Source organism: Haemaphysalis longicornis, unplaced genomic scaffold (genome assembly GCF_048455015.1).
Source record: "Haemaphysalis longicornis isolate Haplotype H1 unplaced genomic scaffold, Haemaphysalis longicornis Haplotype H1 scaffold_2, whole genome shotgun sequence".
NCBI lineage: Eukaryota > Metazoa > Arthropoda > Arachnida > Ixodida > Ixodidae > Haemaphysalis > Haemaphysalis longicornis.
Genome location: NW_027526295.1, coordinates 238,135,979 through 238,155,650, shown reverse-complemented (window position 1 = coordinate 238,155,650; position 19,672 = coordinate 238,135,979). Strand labels below are relative to the sequence as shown.

Sequence of the window (19,672 nt, the reverse complement as noted above, 5' to 3'; positions counted from 1 at the left end):
CCCGGCGGTATCCGGAGCCGCACGCTTCGGATTACACATACGACGTTCTATCAATTGAGCTACACGAGAGGCTGAAATTCCCTCCATTTTTGACGTATTTATGTGTATGTAACTGTATCCGGTTTTTAGGTGTGGCTGCTAGCTCCACCCCGACAACATCGATGTAAAGGGGACCGTCTTTTTACACCCGTAGCTGCAATTTGAGCATATACACAGTGTCAGGAGGGGTGAGATGGCAGTTATCCCCCCCCCCCCCACACAAACTGTGGCAACAAATTAGGACATAAAACTGCTGCAAATATCGCTGACACGTGACTCCCGTTGATAAGTGGAAGAGTCAAAACAGATTAACAGTACTCCTTGATCCTCTTCTGTGACACCCGTTTCAAAGAGAATCGTGGTGTCAGAGAGTCCTGAAAGCAGCGACTCCCTTTAGACTCCCTTCTTTAGAGTGCAGGCCAAGGCTGCTTCGCTATAAACGTAGCTTGTAATAGTTGGAATTGACGGGCTCATTGAGTGATCACAAAGAAAATCCAACAGTCAGAAACGCCAAGGAATGCATGGGGAAATAGGTCGTTGCATTTTGTGTGCGAAAGTAGAAATTTCAAAATGGTAGGAAAGTATGAGCGTAGGTTACACTTACATTATATATACAGAGAAATGCGCCACTAAGTGGAGGACAACACAGCCGTCCGGATAGCAAGGTTGGCAAAGAATCGTACGCGTTACCTGAAAGCTGTGGGTTGGGACCATACTCTCGGTGTATTGTTTCCTCCCCGTTCTCTCTCCCCTAAAGTTTCAAAGTTTCCATTTTCCCACGAAAAAGGAGACTTCCCTTATGCCTCAACGTCATTTTTGACTGCTGTGGTTTCTTCCTGTCTTAATTTAATAAGTCCCTCATCATTCCGTAATGTGTATGTAAATTATTATTATATGATTAGACACACGCGATTCGACAGAGGTCGTCAGTACCCTTGTTGCCCATGCCGCGTTTAATGGCTTTCACCAATTACACATTTGATTTGTTCCCATCGCCGCTATGTTAACTGTGAACGGTCAGAACAAAGACTGTCCCACCAACGTAGCAGATCTGAGTTTCTCCTAGCAGGCCCTATGAGGGAAAAATGCGTACGAGAGTGAGAAAAACTTCAAGGCCACTTCGTCGTTGTCGTGCGACCAGCGTAGTTGTAGACATCGTGATTAGAAAACTTGCGTAAAGACCTTATGTTTCCCTCATTGTCACTTGGCAACAGCGATCACAGTGGCCTTGTCGCTATGATATGCAGTGATCGGCATACTAGCAACTGCAAACAGAGTGTTGGGAAATGTACAATCGATGCACTTACTGTATACGCCGCTAGGCTGCCGGTTATAGCTAGATCGGCGTGATATCGCAAGCCAAACGTCTCCAATGCGAAACGCCTAAACCACTCCCTTTTTGATACTGACGCGCCCACACTGAAATCACTGACTACGACCCACAGGGGTGTAGTGTCATCGTAACTAGCCCACGCAAAGTGAGTAGTCATGAATGTTTCAACATTGCAGTGAGATACGCTCGGCGATTTATACATTCCGTACTCCTTCTGTACGGAACAGACGTCACCACACGATATAACATCTTCCTGCGAGTCCGGTAGCGCGCACGAACCATGTGTAGATTGCCTGGGACACGGAGCAATATAATTCTTGCTACGTGGCCTGGGCACATCGACGGCGACTCGGTGATCGAGGTGCACGCGAAGAGTCAATTGCTCGCGATAACCTATTACAAGAGCCTCGTCAAGAAGTCAAACATCAAGGCGTGGCTCGAGCTCCTTACGCAAACTACATTGTACAGCCTTCAATTGAACTCTCGTCTACGTTCACGACGTTGCGCTTTAAAGCGCGCTGCTCTTCGGGAGGCCTAACCTCGCGTGGTTTTCCCATCGCAGCTTTTGCTCAGCACTACCGAAGCAGTTCTTTACGGAGTCGCAGCACAGACTCGAGGAGACCAACAATTGTATCCTTCGAGGCAGCACCGAGTGCGGAAACACAACACCGAGTGCGGAAAGCTAGCTGACAGCTGTCAAAACGCGCTGATACATGTAATACAGAACAATAAGCCTGCTTTTACGAGTAAACCCTCGTGAGTTGAGACAGCCAAATTCATTATCACACCCAGCTAGCAATGCTGACAGCTGTCAAAACCGCGTGGTAGATCATACGCAACGGAAAACAATAGCCCGCTTTTACGAGTATAGCCTCGGAAGTTTTTGTTCACTGGTACAAAAATAATGTAGTACCCTAGCCGTATGCAGCAGCGCTGTAAAACAAAAAAAAAAGAGTATTTTTACACGTCACGTGGTGCGTTGTGCTAGCGAAACTTTCTAGCGGCATGAGCTCATGTCTTGTAGCTAAATTAAGTTCAGAGCTTAGTTTGCAATCGTGAAATAATTCGAACAGAGGCATACCTGGATCCATTGCGACTAGCGGAACTTTTTTGGACTCGGTGTTCTTCTCCGACCCTTCCCCAGAGATGGACAAGACGTTCAACGTTGCGGATCTGCACCGCGAGAAACGGCGCCTGTTGGCCAAGAACCTCGGACAAGCCTGCGGTTTCATGCCCGACGACGGCTCCGGGAAGGTGGAGGTGAGCCCGGATCCCCCATTCCCTTCTTTTTGCCGGCTTTGGCACGCACTTTGCATTATTAAATAGAGCTTGGGTATTTGTCAACCGTAGTTCAGTATGGGCACAAGGGGGTACTATTATAGCCCTATTCACACCTAATAGCCCTTGCTAAATATTAATTAAATAACTGATAAGGGAGGGAGGGAAGGATGGAGGGAGCGACGAAAGGACGTGTTGTGATGTGTTTTGACGTCAATGAATATGAGGACAAGCCGTAGTCGTCGAGCACATGTGAATGCCTGATGAGACGTGTAGTGAAGTGCATGGGGGAATGTGAGAACAATGATGTTCGCACGGCTCAAAAGAACCCTGGAGGCTCCTCCAAAGCAGTCCTGGAGCACAGATTCAAAATGGGAGACGCTTGAGAAGCACATTTCGTTCTTTTCTTGTCTCGCGAAGTGCTAGAGAGATCAGTGTTTTATTGAACTTGGGAATGCCAAGTATTAGTAGCTAGACCGGCATTTCACAACAACCAATAAAAAAAAGACGTGTAAGTTGTTTTTAATATTTTTATTTTCTTCTGAATGTGATGACGACGTAAAAATCGTGTTGTATTTTTTATCCCGAGCGACAACGCATTGTTCTGAGCCGTCACTGCTTCGCGAACGAGGGCCATTAATTTAACCCGCTACATCTCATACTATATGTATTCCCATGCCCGAAAGCGGCTATCTTTTCTAAATTATGGTGTTTATAACGACCGGAGATGATTGATGCCGTGTGCGAATTATCATCTCGGCATAGACCACCATCTTTATTTTTTTGCTCTTTAATTCCACCTGTGTTTTTTCTCCACGCTATGTTCGTTCATCCTAGTTACTCCAACTCTCCATCTGACTTGTTTCTGTTTTCCCGTGCCCTGTCACCAGATCTTCCGCATCGAGAACTTCGAGCTGGCGCCCATCGACCCGGCCATCTACGGTTTTTTCTTCGGCGGGGACAGTTATATAGTCAAGTACACCTACAGCAAGGGCTTCAGCGAGCGCTACGTCATCTACTTCTGGCAGGTACGCGCTCTGCTCTAAACTCTGAAAATTCAACATGTGCCAGACACATAGGGCGCCCCCATATATACAAGTGCACTGTGTTCGAATGCACAGGTGTACTTCAAACGTCGTCGGTGAGTGTTGTCTCCATCAGTAGTACACAGCAAGACCGCTCCGCAGCTCCATGCTAACTGAAAGTAATGTAAGCGTGAAATGAACGGGACTGATGGTTGGGTAGATATGAAACACACATTATTGGGCTTGGGAGTAAGCGGTTTTCGCTCGGGCTGCTCGTATACTTCCAAACCGTTAGTTTTAAGTGCGAATGCACTTTATAAGCGACCCCAAACCATCCACCGCCGGCGGCGGCGTCGGCGGCGTCGGCGTCCGCAGTGCTCCTCTATATTTAAAAAAGAAACAGCATCCGGCGCCAGGTTTCGATCAGAGGACTTTGCGGCCGCAGCGCGACGCTCTACCGACTAAGCCACGGACGCCACGCTGATATCAGTGTGAGTAACGCGCCTTATATCTTTAACGCATTCAAACTACGTCGTCAGCGGCGTGCGTTGGCGACTCAGCGGCATTATAGCGGCTTGATAACTGCGTGGTGTACACGTGATACTACAAACCCGATGGAAGAGATGGAAGAGAAGGCGGCGAGGCGGTGGGCTGCGGGGGCCGAGCGCAAGCGCCGCAAGCGGGCCGACAACCGTGCATTCGCACTTTCACATTCTCCCCCTCGGGGAAATGCGGGGGAATTTTTGGGTTATGCGTTGTTCTCAATGGGGTGAGGGATAAGGTATATGATGACCGTAGCTTATTAGGTCATATTAAAGGGAAGATTTTTGTGCCTCAGTGATAGCGGCGTGCGTTTCAGTAAAACGCATTGCAGGAAATCCAACTTTGCCCAGCGGATTTCACAAAACGATAAAGATAATAAGCGAAGTCACATTAGGCGCTTCAAGAAAAAGCGCTTCCCGTGGTTAGAATCGAACCTGGATCTCTCGCGTTATGAAGCCGACGTCTATCCAATTATGCCATTCCGACACAGTCGAAGAAATTTGGATTTTGGCCTTTGAAGACTCAAGTTGCATGGGAAGAGATATTGGCGTTTTAGCCATTAAGAAAGAGGCTTTGATTTATCTCTCCTAAACCTTCAAAGTACGACTGATTGCTACACGGACCATTCGAGTGATGGCGGACCCACATACACTCGGAAGCGGACTGACGTGGAATTTCTTAACAGCAGAGCGGTTTAGCTTGAACATGGTCCGTTGTCCTTCGCAAAAAATATCAAGTAAAAATACCGAGCGCACGCGAGGGTGCTTGTCGTAAGGAGCTCCCGGCGTCGTCCAGGCTTGCGCGTGGGCTGGCGCCACGCGAGGAGCTCGCAATAGAAATACCAAGAAAAAATACCGAGCGCACGCTCACGTGCGCCTCATGAGAAGCGCCTGGCGTCGTCAAGCTTGACCTTCAAGAATACTCTGCCCAGCGTTCTTGGCGTAGTCTCTCGCGCGCTCTTCTTCTCGCCAGTTCACGTGCGTTTGCGCCTTGAGTGGGGAACACAGAACTGCTTGCGCTACAGACACCCAGTGCGCGAAGCCGGTAGCCGCCTGTTATAGCGCGCGCTAACGCGATCCACTTTGGGAGAGATGTGAAAAGCTGCGGACAAAACTATCGCGGCCTGCCAGTCATGGAGGACTTTCAGCGTCAAGTTCGGAAATCCATTTGAGCTGCAACAGCCGGGTCTCCGACGAAGGGAGAGGGGCCGCCAACTCTGCTGTTTCTCCGGCCTTGCACCACTAGTATACAAGCCGTGCTCATTTTTTAAAATTGCTAAGTAAGCGGCGTTTTCAGTGACCTTCATTATTTATGGCCTAGGAAATGGTAGTTCAGAACAAAATGCATCTTACTGCATATCTTCAGCTCCTTCGAATATGCACGCTCTATTGCTTATTTATGTGCGCATAAGAGTGGAGGGCTCTGTGTGCACGACAACCCGCATTAGTACGAAATTGTCGCAATCGTTTCGTGTTTGCGTCGCTTTGCGAGCGCTTTTAACGAAACGTTGTAACCTCATGATACCACTGCCGGGGGTCATTGCGTTAAACGTAGCCAGGTTACAGGAAACCTTCTCGTCCACTGTAACGAGGCGAAACAAGAACGTATCGGATATATGCTTCCGGCCTAGTGACCTTTCGTTTCCCGTCGCAACGTCGCGTTGAAGCCGTTATGAGGAGTCGTGTCATGTGCCTTCAGATTCATTCAACTGAAAAGATTTTATATAGCGTACCGAGAGAGACAGGGTGGGTGTGGCTCAAATGAAAAGACGATCTTATATCTTCTTTCTGGCAAGGGCGCGGCCGACCCCATGGGAGTCAGCGGCCTCCCTTGCTGTTCGGATTAGGAACTGTTTATCTTCAGCGGTGCAGCTTGTCAGCGCGGCCTCCCTCTGCACGCCGTTGTGTATGTTTAGTAAATGTGTACTGTGTTCCTCTGGGTCTGTAGCGATGTGCGGGATCTTCCACGTACAGTATTTGTAAGAGGGTATATATAGCCCACCTTGAACAATATCTACATTTTGGTCGAATAGGTCGGGATACATCTGACGATACAGGACTGGGTTTAGAAATGAATTAGTCTGCAGCAGTCGTAGTGCTACAGCCTGTTCGTACTGGTGGGGGCCGAGATATGATTGTCTGCCCTTTCTCTGGCAGTAGGGTGCAAAATAGGGTTGACGGGGTGTGACTCGGTACAGCAGCTTGCCTGACATGCATCGGGTGCCCTTCGCTGCTAATTTACAATCTACTAGTAGTTCGCATGCAGCATTCTCGCTTACAGGCGGTTGCGCGGTCGGAAACGTGTCCCACTATAGCAGTGATGCACGTGTGACATGGTCCAGAACTAACTTGACTCGTGTAACAAATTGTCGCTGCGGTCTTCGTGCGTGCAGGGAAACGAGAGCAGCCAAGACGAGAAGGCTGCTTCCGCCATATGGGCTGTGAAGATGGACAACGACCTGTGCGGGAAAGCCGTCCAGGCAAGTACGGAGGAGCCTTTCCCTCCCTTTCTCCTCCTTGGGGGTGGAATGGCCGCGGGGAGAAGGCCGTGGGAACATTCGAACTGGGGGAACGTTCGGAGGCTGGCTCCCAATCCTCTCGCCGTAAACTCGCCGTAGGATCTTCCACTACCGCCCAAGAATCGTGTGCACCAATGCTTTTATCACACGACATGATCAATTCCTGCTGCTATAAGCGACCATTTTTCCGTTCCAACGTGGATAGTAGCATCGCTATCACGATTACAGTCATAAACTTGACTACGAGCATTAAAATGGAGGGTTGGGTCTTTAGTTCAAGAATTTATCGGAGACACCTGCTGCAATGCCCTTTCCAGCTGCCGAAGGCGGGAGCCAAGACCAGAGCTGCACAGCATCTTCTCCTTCTGCTAATGGGGATTGTAGAAGTCTTGGGCCTTGCCGACCACTCCCATACCATGTGGTACAGGGTGCCCAGAGCATCGCCGGATTTACGCAGCGGGTAGAACTGCGTGTAGGATATAGCGAGTGGAATGGACTCGGGTGAGGAAAGTTTGGAGGAGCCGGAGACAGTGCTCTTGGCTTCTGGTTAGCGATTAGTGCCCGGGATTTAGGTCCTCCTTCCGGGATAACAATACTGTCTGATTTCTTGCTAATTGGGCAGTGGATGCTCACTCTGTACCCAGGGACTTCGGGTTGCCCAGCGGGATGGGGCGATTTTGTTGGTTGTGGTGTTGTCCTGTAGGACTAAATGAGCTGGCGTTCAAAAAGTTTTGACGTTTCTTTCGGATGGCTGCTGGAGCAGGATGTCCAGAGCAGTCTTTGAAATTCGTCCTCAAAGAAAGTTCCTACATGCCTGCGCGAGTCCGTTTTGATGGTATCCGCAGTAGTTTGGGATATGGCAGCGCAATGGCCGCTTCCTCGGCCTGTGTATTGGTTGGGGAAGGCAGGGTAATGCTAGCGATGTGCTTCGCCCAGGATCCATTTTTCAAGGTATGAGGGAAACGTCACTGTTCTGTCGTATCTGCGGAGGGTCGTCTCGTAGTTAATGCGACGTTTCTTCGGGGAGTGCAAAAAAAAAAAAAAAGAAAACTAAAGAAAATTTCCATGCTAAAATTTAAAAAAATAGCGAAACAAAAGAATCGTGAAAAATTCAAATCCTCAACACCTTGTGCCTGCACCTTGTGCCTGCCTGATTGGTGAGGTTAACACATTTGATCGCCATAATAGTCTAACTAAATATTGTTGGTAGAATGAAGAGAAACCTAAGACGAAGAGAAGCGCTGTAGATAATACTCGGCATTAATGCACATTCCACAGCAAAGGTAGTCGGAAGTCAGCGCTCGTTTGTTGTCCCTTTCTCTCCCAGTGGGCCTTTTCTTGCGCTGTTAGCATCACGAATACAAGCTATACAGTACATAATTTTGCCTTTCCACGGCTTCAAGGTAGAGCGAACTCATTAGAAGCGCGTCTGTTCGAAAGCGCTGCTTGAATGGGGGCGTATGCACTAGCAGTGAATGCCTCGTTAGTCGTGTGCAGCGGCAAATGAGGCAGATTGTCTGAAGTGTTAATGCCCTGCCCCGCTCCATTCATAAGAACCGTTTTTTTATGAGAGAGAGAGCACAAACGCTGGGACATGAACTATAAAGACAAAAAAAAAAGCAAATATGCTAGTCATACGCTTACGTCACACACTGCATCCGTCTTTTTTTGCGGGAAATCTAAAAACAATAAAACCTGTCCCAATTTGTAAGACATAAAACCTACTCACATTTCAATCTTAGAGATGCATAGCGTTTCGTGCCCAAAGACAGCTCGGATTAGCTTGCAGGATTTTAATTAAATGGTTTATGCTCAATAAAGCCCGCGCGAGTTTATTACAATCATACTGTTTTTAAAACACAAAAGCTTAACATTACCTATTGGACGATAAAGCCGGCGTCTAGCGTCGGCTTCCAGTGTCTGCAGCAGCCAAACGGCTCCTAAACCCACCCTTTGGCCGCGACGACAGCGCGCCTCCGGGGCCGGGCTGCGCATCAATAGATATCGTACCGCTATGGAGTAGGGAGCATCTACACAGCTGGTTGCTGGAACCTCGGCAATAGCGAAAGGACTCCTCACTACGCCAGTACTCCGCAGATGCCCCGCACTAAAACTTGAAGGAACGCACACCGGTGTTCAATTGGGCATTAATTCTTTTGCATTCACAACTCTTGTGTTAGGTGTCCTAGTGTTGTCTAATGGAGATGCATTACATGCCCTATAACGCAAAAATCGGGCGTCGGTGGCGGCGTGAGCGAGCGATGGTCACGCTCAGGATTGACTTCACGTTGACGTCACGTTTATAAGGGAGCTGCGGGTAGACAAAGCACATAAATGTGTTGAAAAGAAAATTCTATCCGTGTACGTCTGGGTGGGAATTCAACCCGAGCCACTAGGGTGCAAGGTGACTTCATCGTAATTGCGTTTTGTGAAGGAGCCAACGTGCAAGCAAGCCGGAAACCTCGTTCGCACGAATGTAAAATGAGCAGCGGAAGAGCGCGGTCTTAAATTCGCTGGATATGTTAGCCTGGATGAGCGTTCAGTTGTTACCTATTTCGGGTGTACGCGGGAAAGAGTGAACCAAACCAAGTGCGCTTGATGATAATGATGATGAGGACGACGATGATGATGGTATCCGTTTCGTGCATGCGTGCAGGTTCGCGTGGTGCAGGGCCACGAGCCGGAGCACTTCCTGCGCATGTTCAAGGGTCGCATGATCATCTTCAGCGGGGGCCACGCCAGCGGCTTCCGCAACCTGCGCGACCACGACACCTACGACGTGGACGGAACGCGTATGTTCCACGTCAAGGGCACCTCCGACGTCGACGTCCGCGCTGTGCAGGCAAGATCCACCTCTCGCGTGCACTCCCATCTCAATAAGGGCCTGAAGAAGTGCTAGAGCATCTAAGGAATTCGGTCTCGCCGTTTTAAACATCAGCGTCTGTCTTTCGGTAATAACATAAAGAGTGTCCTGCGCCCAGATGGACGCGACATGCCTTCGCCATGCTGAAGAAAGACGATACCGTTGCATGTCCCAAGCGATGGGTGGTTGCCCGTAATGAATGTTGATAGTGACATAATAGGTGTACACACGAGTGCTTCTTCTCTTGCTGATATTCCACCGAATATTGCATCATTCGATATTGTCTTCGCTAGCACCTCACTTTCGAGTAATGAAGCTGAGATGCTTTTCATAATGGTGTTGACAAATGGTAGAGGCGCGTTCACTACACCTGCGCACTTTCTTATTTGTTCACGATAGTGCTCTCGTTGCAGGCTTTTGAGTTCGGTGGATAAACAAAGTGCAGCGCATGTCGCGATGAAAAGCTTGGGATAGAAAACACACCGTGTTGCAATTTTTGCAAATAATATTTACTTTTTTTGTGTGCTGCTGAGCCCAAGGATGCGGGTTCGAATCCCGGCCGCGGCGGGCGCTTTTCTGATGGAGGAGAAAAGCGAAAACACCCGTGTGTTTGAGATTTCGGCGCACGTTAACCAGATGGTCAAAATTATTCCGGCGCCCTCCACTACGGCGCGTCCCATCACATGTGTAGCCTCGTCGCGTTAAACACCACAACCAATCAAATAAAAACTAGCATTCACATTCAAATTACTCGACGAAAATTGCTATTCCTTTCGTATTCGCTCGAAGAAAAGTCGTTTTTCTCGCATTCCCAGCGTAAGCGCTTAGATTGTTCTGCTCCGAACTGGACGCAAGGGCAAATTCTTCCCTGCCTCGCCACACGATGTGCGGCATGCAGTGTTGTGCGCGGAACTTTTTTTCAGAGTGCTTCTGTCTTGGCAGGTCGACGAGGTGGCAGCTTCATTGAATTCCGAGGATGTGTTCGTGCTAGAGACACCCAAGTCGACCTACTTATGGATCGGCGAGGTGGGTGCCACGTCGTTCTTTCTCTCCCAACACCCAGCATATCTCATAATTGTCATTATAGTCAGTATTGGACATTTTTATGTATTTTTTGTGCTTCCCTGCGCGCAGTTTGCTGACCCGTCGGAGATCGCCATGGGCGAAAACGTCGCGAAGTTAGTGTCGCCCGACAGGTAAGCGCAAAATTCCGCGTTTGCCTACTTTTTTTGTGACTACGAAGTTTAAAACGGAGACATTTAAAACCTAGGTCCATTATCTGGTTAAAATGGTGGATTTTTAATGCAGCAAGCATTTTTACGAAACCAAAGTCGGGAACCTCTGTGGTCACAGTTTAATGGGGAAAGCTTTTTCTAAGGGAACTACAATCATTTTACGGGTGAACGGATTCATTGTAGGTGAACATGCTAAATTTCTTATTCAGTGCTTTTTTTATGCTGTGGGCGTCGAAGTTGTCACCATGCACGCAATAACAAGTGACCGCTTTGATGCTGCAAGAAAAGAAAAAGAAGGACGAAAAGCGTAGCAAGTCGTGTAAAATAAATTATTTCTTTTAAAGATCGGCATTTGTTGCCCAACAGTGGGAGCTAAAAGTTAAAAAATATCAATCCGTGCCAATTATGACCATTAGTTGGTAGTTTCGAATAGTGGAGCAAGGAATGATTTAACAAGAAATCGCATTATCAACAAAGTAGACATTGCACAGGCAGTGCATCTGCGTTGCCTCTTGGAATAACAACCGCGTTTGAGTCCGCGTCGGGTATTGCGGTGCAGCGATGGCTCCTGACACGTTTGCTGCGTGCCGAGCGCAGGAAGGCGGTGCAGCTGAAGGAAGGCTCTGAACCGGCTGAGTTCTGGCAGTCGATCGGCGGCAAGGGCGAGTACAAGAAGGGCCACCAGGAGGTGCACAACCCGCTGCTTGAACCGAGGCTCTTCAAGTGCTCCACCGCGACCGGGAGGCTGCGCGTCATCGAGATCTGCAACTTCACTCAGGAGGTCTGTGCTCACTCACTCACTCACTCACTCACTCACTCACTCACTCACTCACTCACTCACTCACTCACTCACTCACTCACTCACTCACTCACTCACTCACTCACTCACTCACTCACTCACTCACTCACTCATCCATCCACTTGCCCATTTGTCTCGTCCACTCACTCACTCATCCATCCACTTGCCCATTTGTCTCGTCCACTCACCAGTTCATTGATTCGTTTGTTCACCCTTTCATTGAGGTCATTGTTTGCCCGTAATTTATGATTCAATCATCCTTTTAACGTGAACGATGTAAATGACACATTAGAGAGTTTTAGCATAGCGGGTAGCGTCCGCTAACGCTACGGCGGCGGGTACCGGGACTCGACTGGGCACTTGCGGATTCGTGCTGGTAGGGTTGATTAGTTCCACGGGCTGGCCCTCGCCATGCCCGCTCCTTAGTTCCGCTGAAAGGCGAGCTCCTCGCCCTTCCCCCGCACGCATGCGCAGTCGGGTCCCGGTAACCCGCTGCCGTAGCCTGAGCCTCCGCTAGCCGCTATGCTAAAACTTTCTATTGAGCAAAAAAGCCGGCGTCCGGTCTCCGTAACAGAAACGGCCCCCTTGAAAGCGTTTCATATCAAGATGCGTTCCATATCACCAAGCGGTATGTAGCAAGAGCTTAATCTATACAGCAGCGAGAGGTGGCTTTCTTGGAAGCGTTCCATTGCGCAGGGAGTTCCACACCGAGAGCCTAAACTCGGCAGTAGCGAGTGGTGGCCGTCCACTCCAGTACGCCACAGGTGCAGAGACTGGAAAAAGGCAGCCAAACGAACAAATAGACAAGCAGATAAGTTCACTATCGTCGTCAACTATCCCATCACACGGCAGCAGGAACGAGCAGCGGCGCAACGTGTAGGAGGCAGATCTAAGCCATTCGAAAGCGTTTAGGCAGATTGCAAAGCAAAGTGCATCAAACGGCAAGGTTACAAGGCCCTTCGACAACGCTATCAGGAAGCAAGGCGTCTCAGCCATTCAACTGGAAACTTGTGCTTTCGCGTTCACAACAAATAAGGAGTGCTTAGGCAGCCCCGGACTTTTTCATCTTTTGAGTGAGCCTCCCACAGGAAGCCAACTTTCTGCGCTCGACGTTGCAGATGCCGGCTGAGGAAGGCAAATGGCTTAAGCCAAGAATCTACAAGTCCATTTTGACGATCTTAAGGCCGTGGGCCTTAAGCCGCTTTCTATGGTTTGGTTTCCTCGCAGGCAGACCTTCGGTTCCGTAGGGCTTCGTGGTCATTTTAATGACGTCAGAAATGTTTTTGTATAATACCGCGCAAAACCGAGAGTTAGTTTTGAAATAATCAGACTGCTGAAACTGAAATCTGGAACTCCAAGTTCAGCGAAGGCATGCCGTTAAGGGGCGACGTTTCCAGTGCGGTCATTCCGATCTTGCCATGCAATTTTCGCAGGATCTGGACGTGAACGACGTGATGATGCTGGACAGTGGGGACGAGATCTACGTCTGGATCGGCAAAGGCTCCACTGACGAGGAGAAGACCAAGTCTCTCGAAGTGGCAATGGTATACACGAACGAACCTTCTTTTTCATTCTGTACAGGCGTTTGCGCATACGCTGCCTTTTGCGAACACGTTTTAACCGCAAGTAACGCCTGTTCTACATGGTCGGAACTTCCCCTGCGGATTCGCAGCTGCGCGGTCGCTCGTGCGGCAAAATTATCTATTCTCGTGGTTGGGCCAAATTGCCAAATGTTTGGAACAGTCGAGCTTCTTCTGTGAATGCCGCTTGGCACTTGCAATTTTTCGCAGTGACGAAAATGGGAAAGTAGACCATTTTGCCTCACGAGCGGTGTCGCAGCTGCGAATTCGCGGGGGAATTCGAACGATGTAGAACGACGAGCTTAAAGCGTTACACCGGGGCTGTTCGCCAAACTGTAGTATAGGCACGTTGCGATGATGTTTGCCTCGGAAGTAGCAGCGCCGTTTTTTTATTTCCTAGTGGTTCGGGGGGTCATTTCTTGTAGGAAAGATACCACGCATACCACGCGCTCGGTTCGTAGCATTCATACTACGTAAGTGTCGGCGCTCTGTCCCAGACACCAACAGCGGGGATTATCACGAGTCACGCACGCGCGCCCACACAAAGAAGGCATCTAAGGTAAAGTCACGATAATGCCGATAAAAACGAACAGTTGAAGTGGCGCAGACGAAAATACGTTAGCCGTTGATATTATAGCCCGCCAGTCAGATCGCAGATAATACAAATGGCAGGGAGGAACCGGCGTATTCATCACGGCCGTATTTCTTTACACCGTGTCTCAGGGTCAACTCCATAGATCGTTGGCACGGCATTCTGTAGGCAGTGGGTGATAACGGGTCGAGGAATCGCCACTGCTTTACCGAGGCCCTAGCGTGCGCTACCGACAACTTTAGTAGGAAAAGTGCTGCGCTCACAGCGGCCTCTGTCCGGTGCAACGTGCCTATTGTGAGACATTGTCCGTAGCTGACTCCCGTCGATGTTTCCATCCCTCTTGCAGGAGTACGTGAAGACGGACCCGACGGAGCGAGACTTAAACAGCACTTCTATTATTACCGTGAACCAAGCGCAAGAGCCGGAGGCCTTTACGGCGCTCTTCGACCACTGGGATCCCAATCTGTGGCAGGTAGGCCGCGCGCTTTTGCATCGGCGGTGCCATAAAGTTGTTTCATCCCGATTCAGCCAACTGCTTCAGTTTCAGTTTGACTCTTAATACCGTTTGGCTGTAACATTAAATTCACTAAACCCGGAGCTGGGTAGTTTGAGCTGGCTTATGCCTTTAAACCGTAATTCTCGTCTCCTTTAGAGATTTAGGCTACGGCGTGCTATACAAAAAGTTACCTAAGTAGGAGCCAGGCGAAGAAAGAGGACAAGAACCATGTGTCTCTGCATTAGAGTTATACCGCCAACTTTTCTTGGAAAATATATCATTGCGTCATCGTTTTAAATCAATGAATGAATCTTAAGTCAGCGCATTCAATTTATATACACGAGGGTTTGGTATTGGGTGCATTCAGTGTTGTCATCTTGACACTATCAAACTTTGAGAGCAACGTCTCTAGCTTGTCAGAATGTTTAGCTGTGAAAACGGCGGCAGGAAAGAATCGTTGCCCCCAAGGATGATCATAACTTCCGATCTTTTGAGTGTGTGATATTGTGCGCGTAATAAGTTAGAATCCTACTACAAACTGAACTATTTGTGCGCTGAAACAAACGCATTCATTTCTTTGGCCTGCATGTTAATTTGACTAACAGCATCCGTATGTAGTAGATAATCACCTCGTGGTTGAGTTTTTTACCACACGAAAAAAGTACCCACCACACGGAAAGTACTCAGGAGTACCTAGTACAGCTACGATACGTATTATCACAGTACCTACCACGCAAAGGAACACAGGAGTACCTAGCACTTAGCTGGAGTACCTAAGTGCAGCTAAAATACATAGCATCACAGTACCTACAAAAGAAAAAGCACCCAGAAGTACCTAGGACCTAGCAGGAGTACCTAAGTACAGCTTGGATACCTAGCATCACAGCAACTACCACACCAAAAGCACCCAGGAGTACCTAGCGCCTAGCTGGAGTACCTAATACAGCTACAATACCTAGCATCGCTGTACCTAGAAGAGAAAAAGCACCCAGAAGTACCTAGCAGCTAGTTGGAGGGCCTAAGTACAGCTAAAATATCTAGCATCACAGTAACTACCACACGAAAACCACCCAGGAGTACCTAGCACCTAGATGGAGTATCTAAATACAGCAAGGATGCCTGACTTGTAAAGTTAAAGCAGTGCAGCATTAGAGCCCCCTAAAAATGACCGCCAGAGTGCATGTAGCGATTGTCGCCTTCTTGACGAGTCCCTGTGGTTAACTACCTTTTCTCCCCATGCCTTCCCCCTTGCATCCCTTCTCCTGTCACCCTCTGGCGGCGGCCGCGCAGAAGAGCCGATAAAACGGCTCCCGTTTGCTGCGCCAGTTCGAAAAAGTCTATTTTGGCAAGGCCCGTACGTACGTTGGGTTCTAACCACTCCGGCACCGTCCGGTTCGCTTTGGCTTTGACGCTAACTCTCCACGCTGCTGACGCCGCTCAGAGCCGAGCGCCGAGACAAATCACGAACAATCTCTAACCCGTACTGTTTGTCCATTAAAACTGACCAACATCATTTCTAGTCTGAATAAAATAAATCGTTTGTTTTAAGCAACGCAATAACCTTGCGCAGTATTCAATGTAAAAAATGCAAAAAGTTGTCTGTGAGAATCGAACGAAAAAATGTCAAATATCATTATAGGGAGGTTTAAGTTGCTTTAATTTTAATAACCGAAGTTCAACATGTCTGTTTTGGTTTCAACCACTGTAGACCGAAGTCTACCCCATGTACCATGGGATTATTGAAAACCACTGTGACCTTCTTTAGCAACGGCATCTGGCTGACGTTATCTCTGTCTCAGTTTTGAGTTACATAGAAATGACTTGCTAACCAATCATTAATCGCTCGATTTTTTTTTGTTTTTTCTTCAGCAGTGAAGTTTTTTAATGAAATATAACACGAAACCCTTGCTAAGTAGGTGATTTTGTTAACTGCGATGTCACTCACCGTGCAAGTTTTAGTGCTGTTTTCGCCAGGCTCACGCATGCTTACAAAGACAAACAACTTCGCTTCAGCCAGCCTTGCTTTGGAACTTCGCCTTTAGTGTTTTTGCAATGTGCACGTTTTACCGCTATGCCTCATTTATTTTTTGCATATACCTTCGTAGTCCAGGAACAAAGTTTTTAAACAAACTACCGTAACCTCTTTCGGTATTGTGCGTGCCCTAATATTGTTTCGTAGCCTCCGGTAAGTTGCTGGGAAAAGCTTTGCGAAAGTTTTCAAACAGCTCACTAATCTACCTGAAAGGAACAGTACTTTCACGGCGGGTCTTTGATTGCGTAATACCGCCCCTTGGATTTCTCTCCAGGGTCACCAAACGCAACCAGTGGAAACGAGAACGGAGGAAGTATATACTCCATGCGTTGTTTATGGGGTTTATGCACCGGGTTCCTGTCGCATGAACGACACTGCATGATACCCGCGTCCACCGAAAATTACTAGGCGGGAAAACTACCGCGTGCTTTTGACCATAAGGATGCGTTAAAACGCACTAAACTGAACTGCGGTTCCGTGCAATCCAAAGCACCAGATCCTCCTTTTGCATTTAATGACTCACCTAGTCGACCTTGCTGACCTTATTATCACATCCGTAGACCTCAAAGATCCCACGTTGCCTATACCTGGAGGTTTTTTGGGACAGACAGCTCATGTTCACGATATAGATCGCACCGGGAATTGAGCATGAAACTTCGCTTTCACTGTTTTGTTAACTGTCATCGTATGTTTGAGATGGGTTTCTGGGATGGACGGCATGATGGCACTGTGTATTTTCATCTAGCCATGCACGGCAGTACCGTGCGATTAGTTAAAGCTGTTTCGAGGGCGAGTGCGACCCGCCGCGGTGGCTCCGTGGCTAAGGCACTGCGCTGCTGAGCACGGGGTCGCGGGTTCGATTCCCGGCCGCAGCGGCCGCTTTTCTGATGGAGGCGAAAAGCAAAAACGCCCGTGTGTTCGAGATTTCGGCGCACGTTGGTGGTCAAAATTGATCCGGAGCCCTCCACTACGGCGCGCCTCATCGCCTGCGTTGTGTCGGCGCGTTAAGCCCTACAATCAATCAATCAGCGAGGATGTGTGCGGGAAGGGGGGACGGATGATTCGAAAAGGAGTTTCAGTTTCGCTATAAGCACCTGCATGCCGCATAAATCTGCTCACTGCGCGCACATTTTTTACACCGTTTGACTTTGCCTCAGAAATGCTTGTTCGTCGCACAACCGGAGCAGATGAACCATCTCTAACCGGCGAGTTCGGAAAAAAAAAAAAAAAAAAAAAAAACAAGGAAAAAAAATTTTGAAAGGCGCTCAAATGTTTGCCTTTAAACGTGAACGCGATAACGTTATCGGGCCCTGTTGGGATCACACGAAAACTTTCGAGCGGTGAAACTTTCCGCTTCTGCTAGCACGTCATCAGTTGCGGCAGCGCCTTACCATCCCAGGTGTTTCAGGTGGGCGCCGCAAGGTAGCGCTACGGGCTTTTTCGCTCACAGTCAACGCCGCCAACGACGCCGGCTTTTCTGCGACACTGGGCCCTAAACTCTACGCCTTAAAATGACCCGCATTGCGACGGCGTGCGTACACGGATTCAATATAGTCGCATAATGCGTCTGCCGATGTTCTCGTTCAAGCAGTCGTCCACACTACGTTCGCGATGTCGTCATACGCCCGCTCACAGAGATGGTTCGCTTGCTCATAGTTAGCGCATGCTGAAGAAACGGCAACCTGCACTACTAAGGAGTCGCATTTTCCCTCACTGACCATGACTCGGTGCTTTTGTGGCCTCTTCCAGAATGTTCTCACGTACGAGGACCTCAAGAGCCAATTCACCCGACTGTGAGCTCTCACCGGGTCAAGCAGCCACAAGCTTCGCCGGATCGCCGCCACCAGCTATCTCCCCCGCGCCCCTTTTGCAACGCAACAAACGACAGTGTGTGTGTGTGTGCAGTGCCACCCGCCATGTACCCAACTACTACGTGGGGTTACTTCCTCTCGCGCCCAGCTTTGCCTCCCCCCCCCCTTTTTTTTTATTTAATGGAAAGCTGAACATCGTTCTTTGAGTGACCTAGGAGTGGTTTCCCACCGTATGCTGAAAACGTTTCGTCAAAGTATTTGACTGAAACAACGCTATCTATATACTAAATACCTACATACAGGTCCTGACAATGCTGAGGCACGTTACCTGTCAATTTGCGCCTTTTCTGCTTATCTTGCAAGGAATACGGAACACCAGCTATGCAGCTGCAGTTTTTCCTAACTAGCTAACAAACGTAGGTCGTTCGAGGCATGATTTTCAATTGCCATTGGCGCCAAGTTATGGTATTCAACTGTTCGCACCGCCTGCGTGGTGAACCGACGGAACCCATAAAAAACATGTAAGTCCATGTTGCTCTGTTAACTTTAATGAGCTTGTGTAACCTAACCCCATTACAGCATTCGCTTGACTGAAACCGTTTCAGCTTCCCACGTGGCAGGAGCATATTGTTTGTCGTCAGGGCTGGTCCCTCGCGCGTCGCACGCAGTCAAAGAGCATCGGAGGCACCTACGCTACCTTACACGCCATGAAGGGCTCACTTAACGAAACGCGCGCGAATCGAGCGTCACAATGGCGAGGTGATGATGATGACGACGGTGCATTGACGAGCGGAAGCGCGCGGCGACGGTTACGCGCACAACATTGCTTTTACGGGCAACTGCCAAGCGGGAATAGTGGAAGAACGAGCATGACTTTCTTCTGTTCCAGGAGTCGCATGACTACCTTCGCTGCACTGCTGCTCACGCGAAACGAGACCGTTCTTACTGCTGACTTATCCTTTTGCTCAGGGTGACTAAGCCTTGCGGCATCTAGAGCTCCGCGCTTGGCCGCACAAGGCGTTAGCCTCGTTTTAAGAGCGTGTGAGTGAATGAATTAGAAAAAGGGAAGAAAAGAAACCATACACCTACGAACAAACTCGAAAAAAAAATCAGCCTTCACGCATTGTTTTGGCGAAAAGTTGCTTACGGCATTCGAACCCTCCCTCGCAATTCACACGAATGCGCACAAAAAGGCAGCGAGTAAAGTTGGGTTCTAATTCTTCGAAAGGATTTGAACTTTTCTTTTTATTTTTGTAATGAGATTGAATGATATGATCTTTTTGGAGCACCGTGCCTCGCTAATTAATGTAAGATATTTTATTTAAGTTGCGCGTGTGATAATGTATTTGGCGTGCTCGCTTCGCTTTTTAACACGAGGAGAGACGTGACCGATGGTCGGCCCAATTTATACTTGATATTGCCGAACAAATAAATCACCGCTGTTGCCAAATGTGTCGCCATGTTTCACGCGCATAAGCCTTGTTAAAGCTGTACGCTGGATTCGTGAAGTGCACTTCGTTAGTGTCGC

General features: G+C 48.7%; 1 protein-coding gene across 4 annotated transcripts in view; it reads left to right on the top strand.

Moving 5' to 3' along the window:
- Nucleotides 1-19,209, top strand: part of Gel (Gelsolin) — a 151,677-nt gene extending 132,468 nt beyond the window's left edge. The window contains exons 10-20 of one of the 4 annotated variants that reach the window (XR_013322576.1): nt 2,517-2,632; nt 3,541-3,678; nt 6,611-6,697; nt 9,393-9,578; nt 10,542-10,625; nt 10,734-10,795; nt 11,432-11,615; nt 13,067-13,177; nt 14,152-14,277; nt 15,592-15,655; nt 18,083-19,209. Coding sequence is in view for 2 of the 4 variants with exons in the window: in XM_077699863.1 (XP_077555989.1) it covers nt 2,517-2,632; nt 3,541-3,678; nt 6,611-6,697; nt 9,393-9,578; nt 10,542-10,625; nt 10,734-10,795; nt 11,432-11,615; nt 13,067-13,177; nt 14,152-14,277; nt 16,608-16,646; nt 18,083-18,130 (1,181 nt within the window). In the remaining 2 variants the exon portion in view is untranslated. Of the gene's footprint in view, nt 1-2,516; nt 2,633-3,540; nt 3,679-6,610; nt 6,698-9,392; nt 9,579-10,541; nt 10,626-10,733; nt 10,796-11,431; nt 11,616-13,066; nt 13,178-14,151; nt 14,278-15,591; nt 15,660-16,607; nt 16,647-18,082 lie in introns of all 4 variants that reach the window. The other 3 variants (XR_013322577.1, XM_077699863.1, XM_077699864.1) reach the window with 3 other exon arrangements.
- The last annotated feature ends 463 nt before the right edge of the window (nt 19,210-19,672 follow it).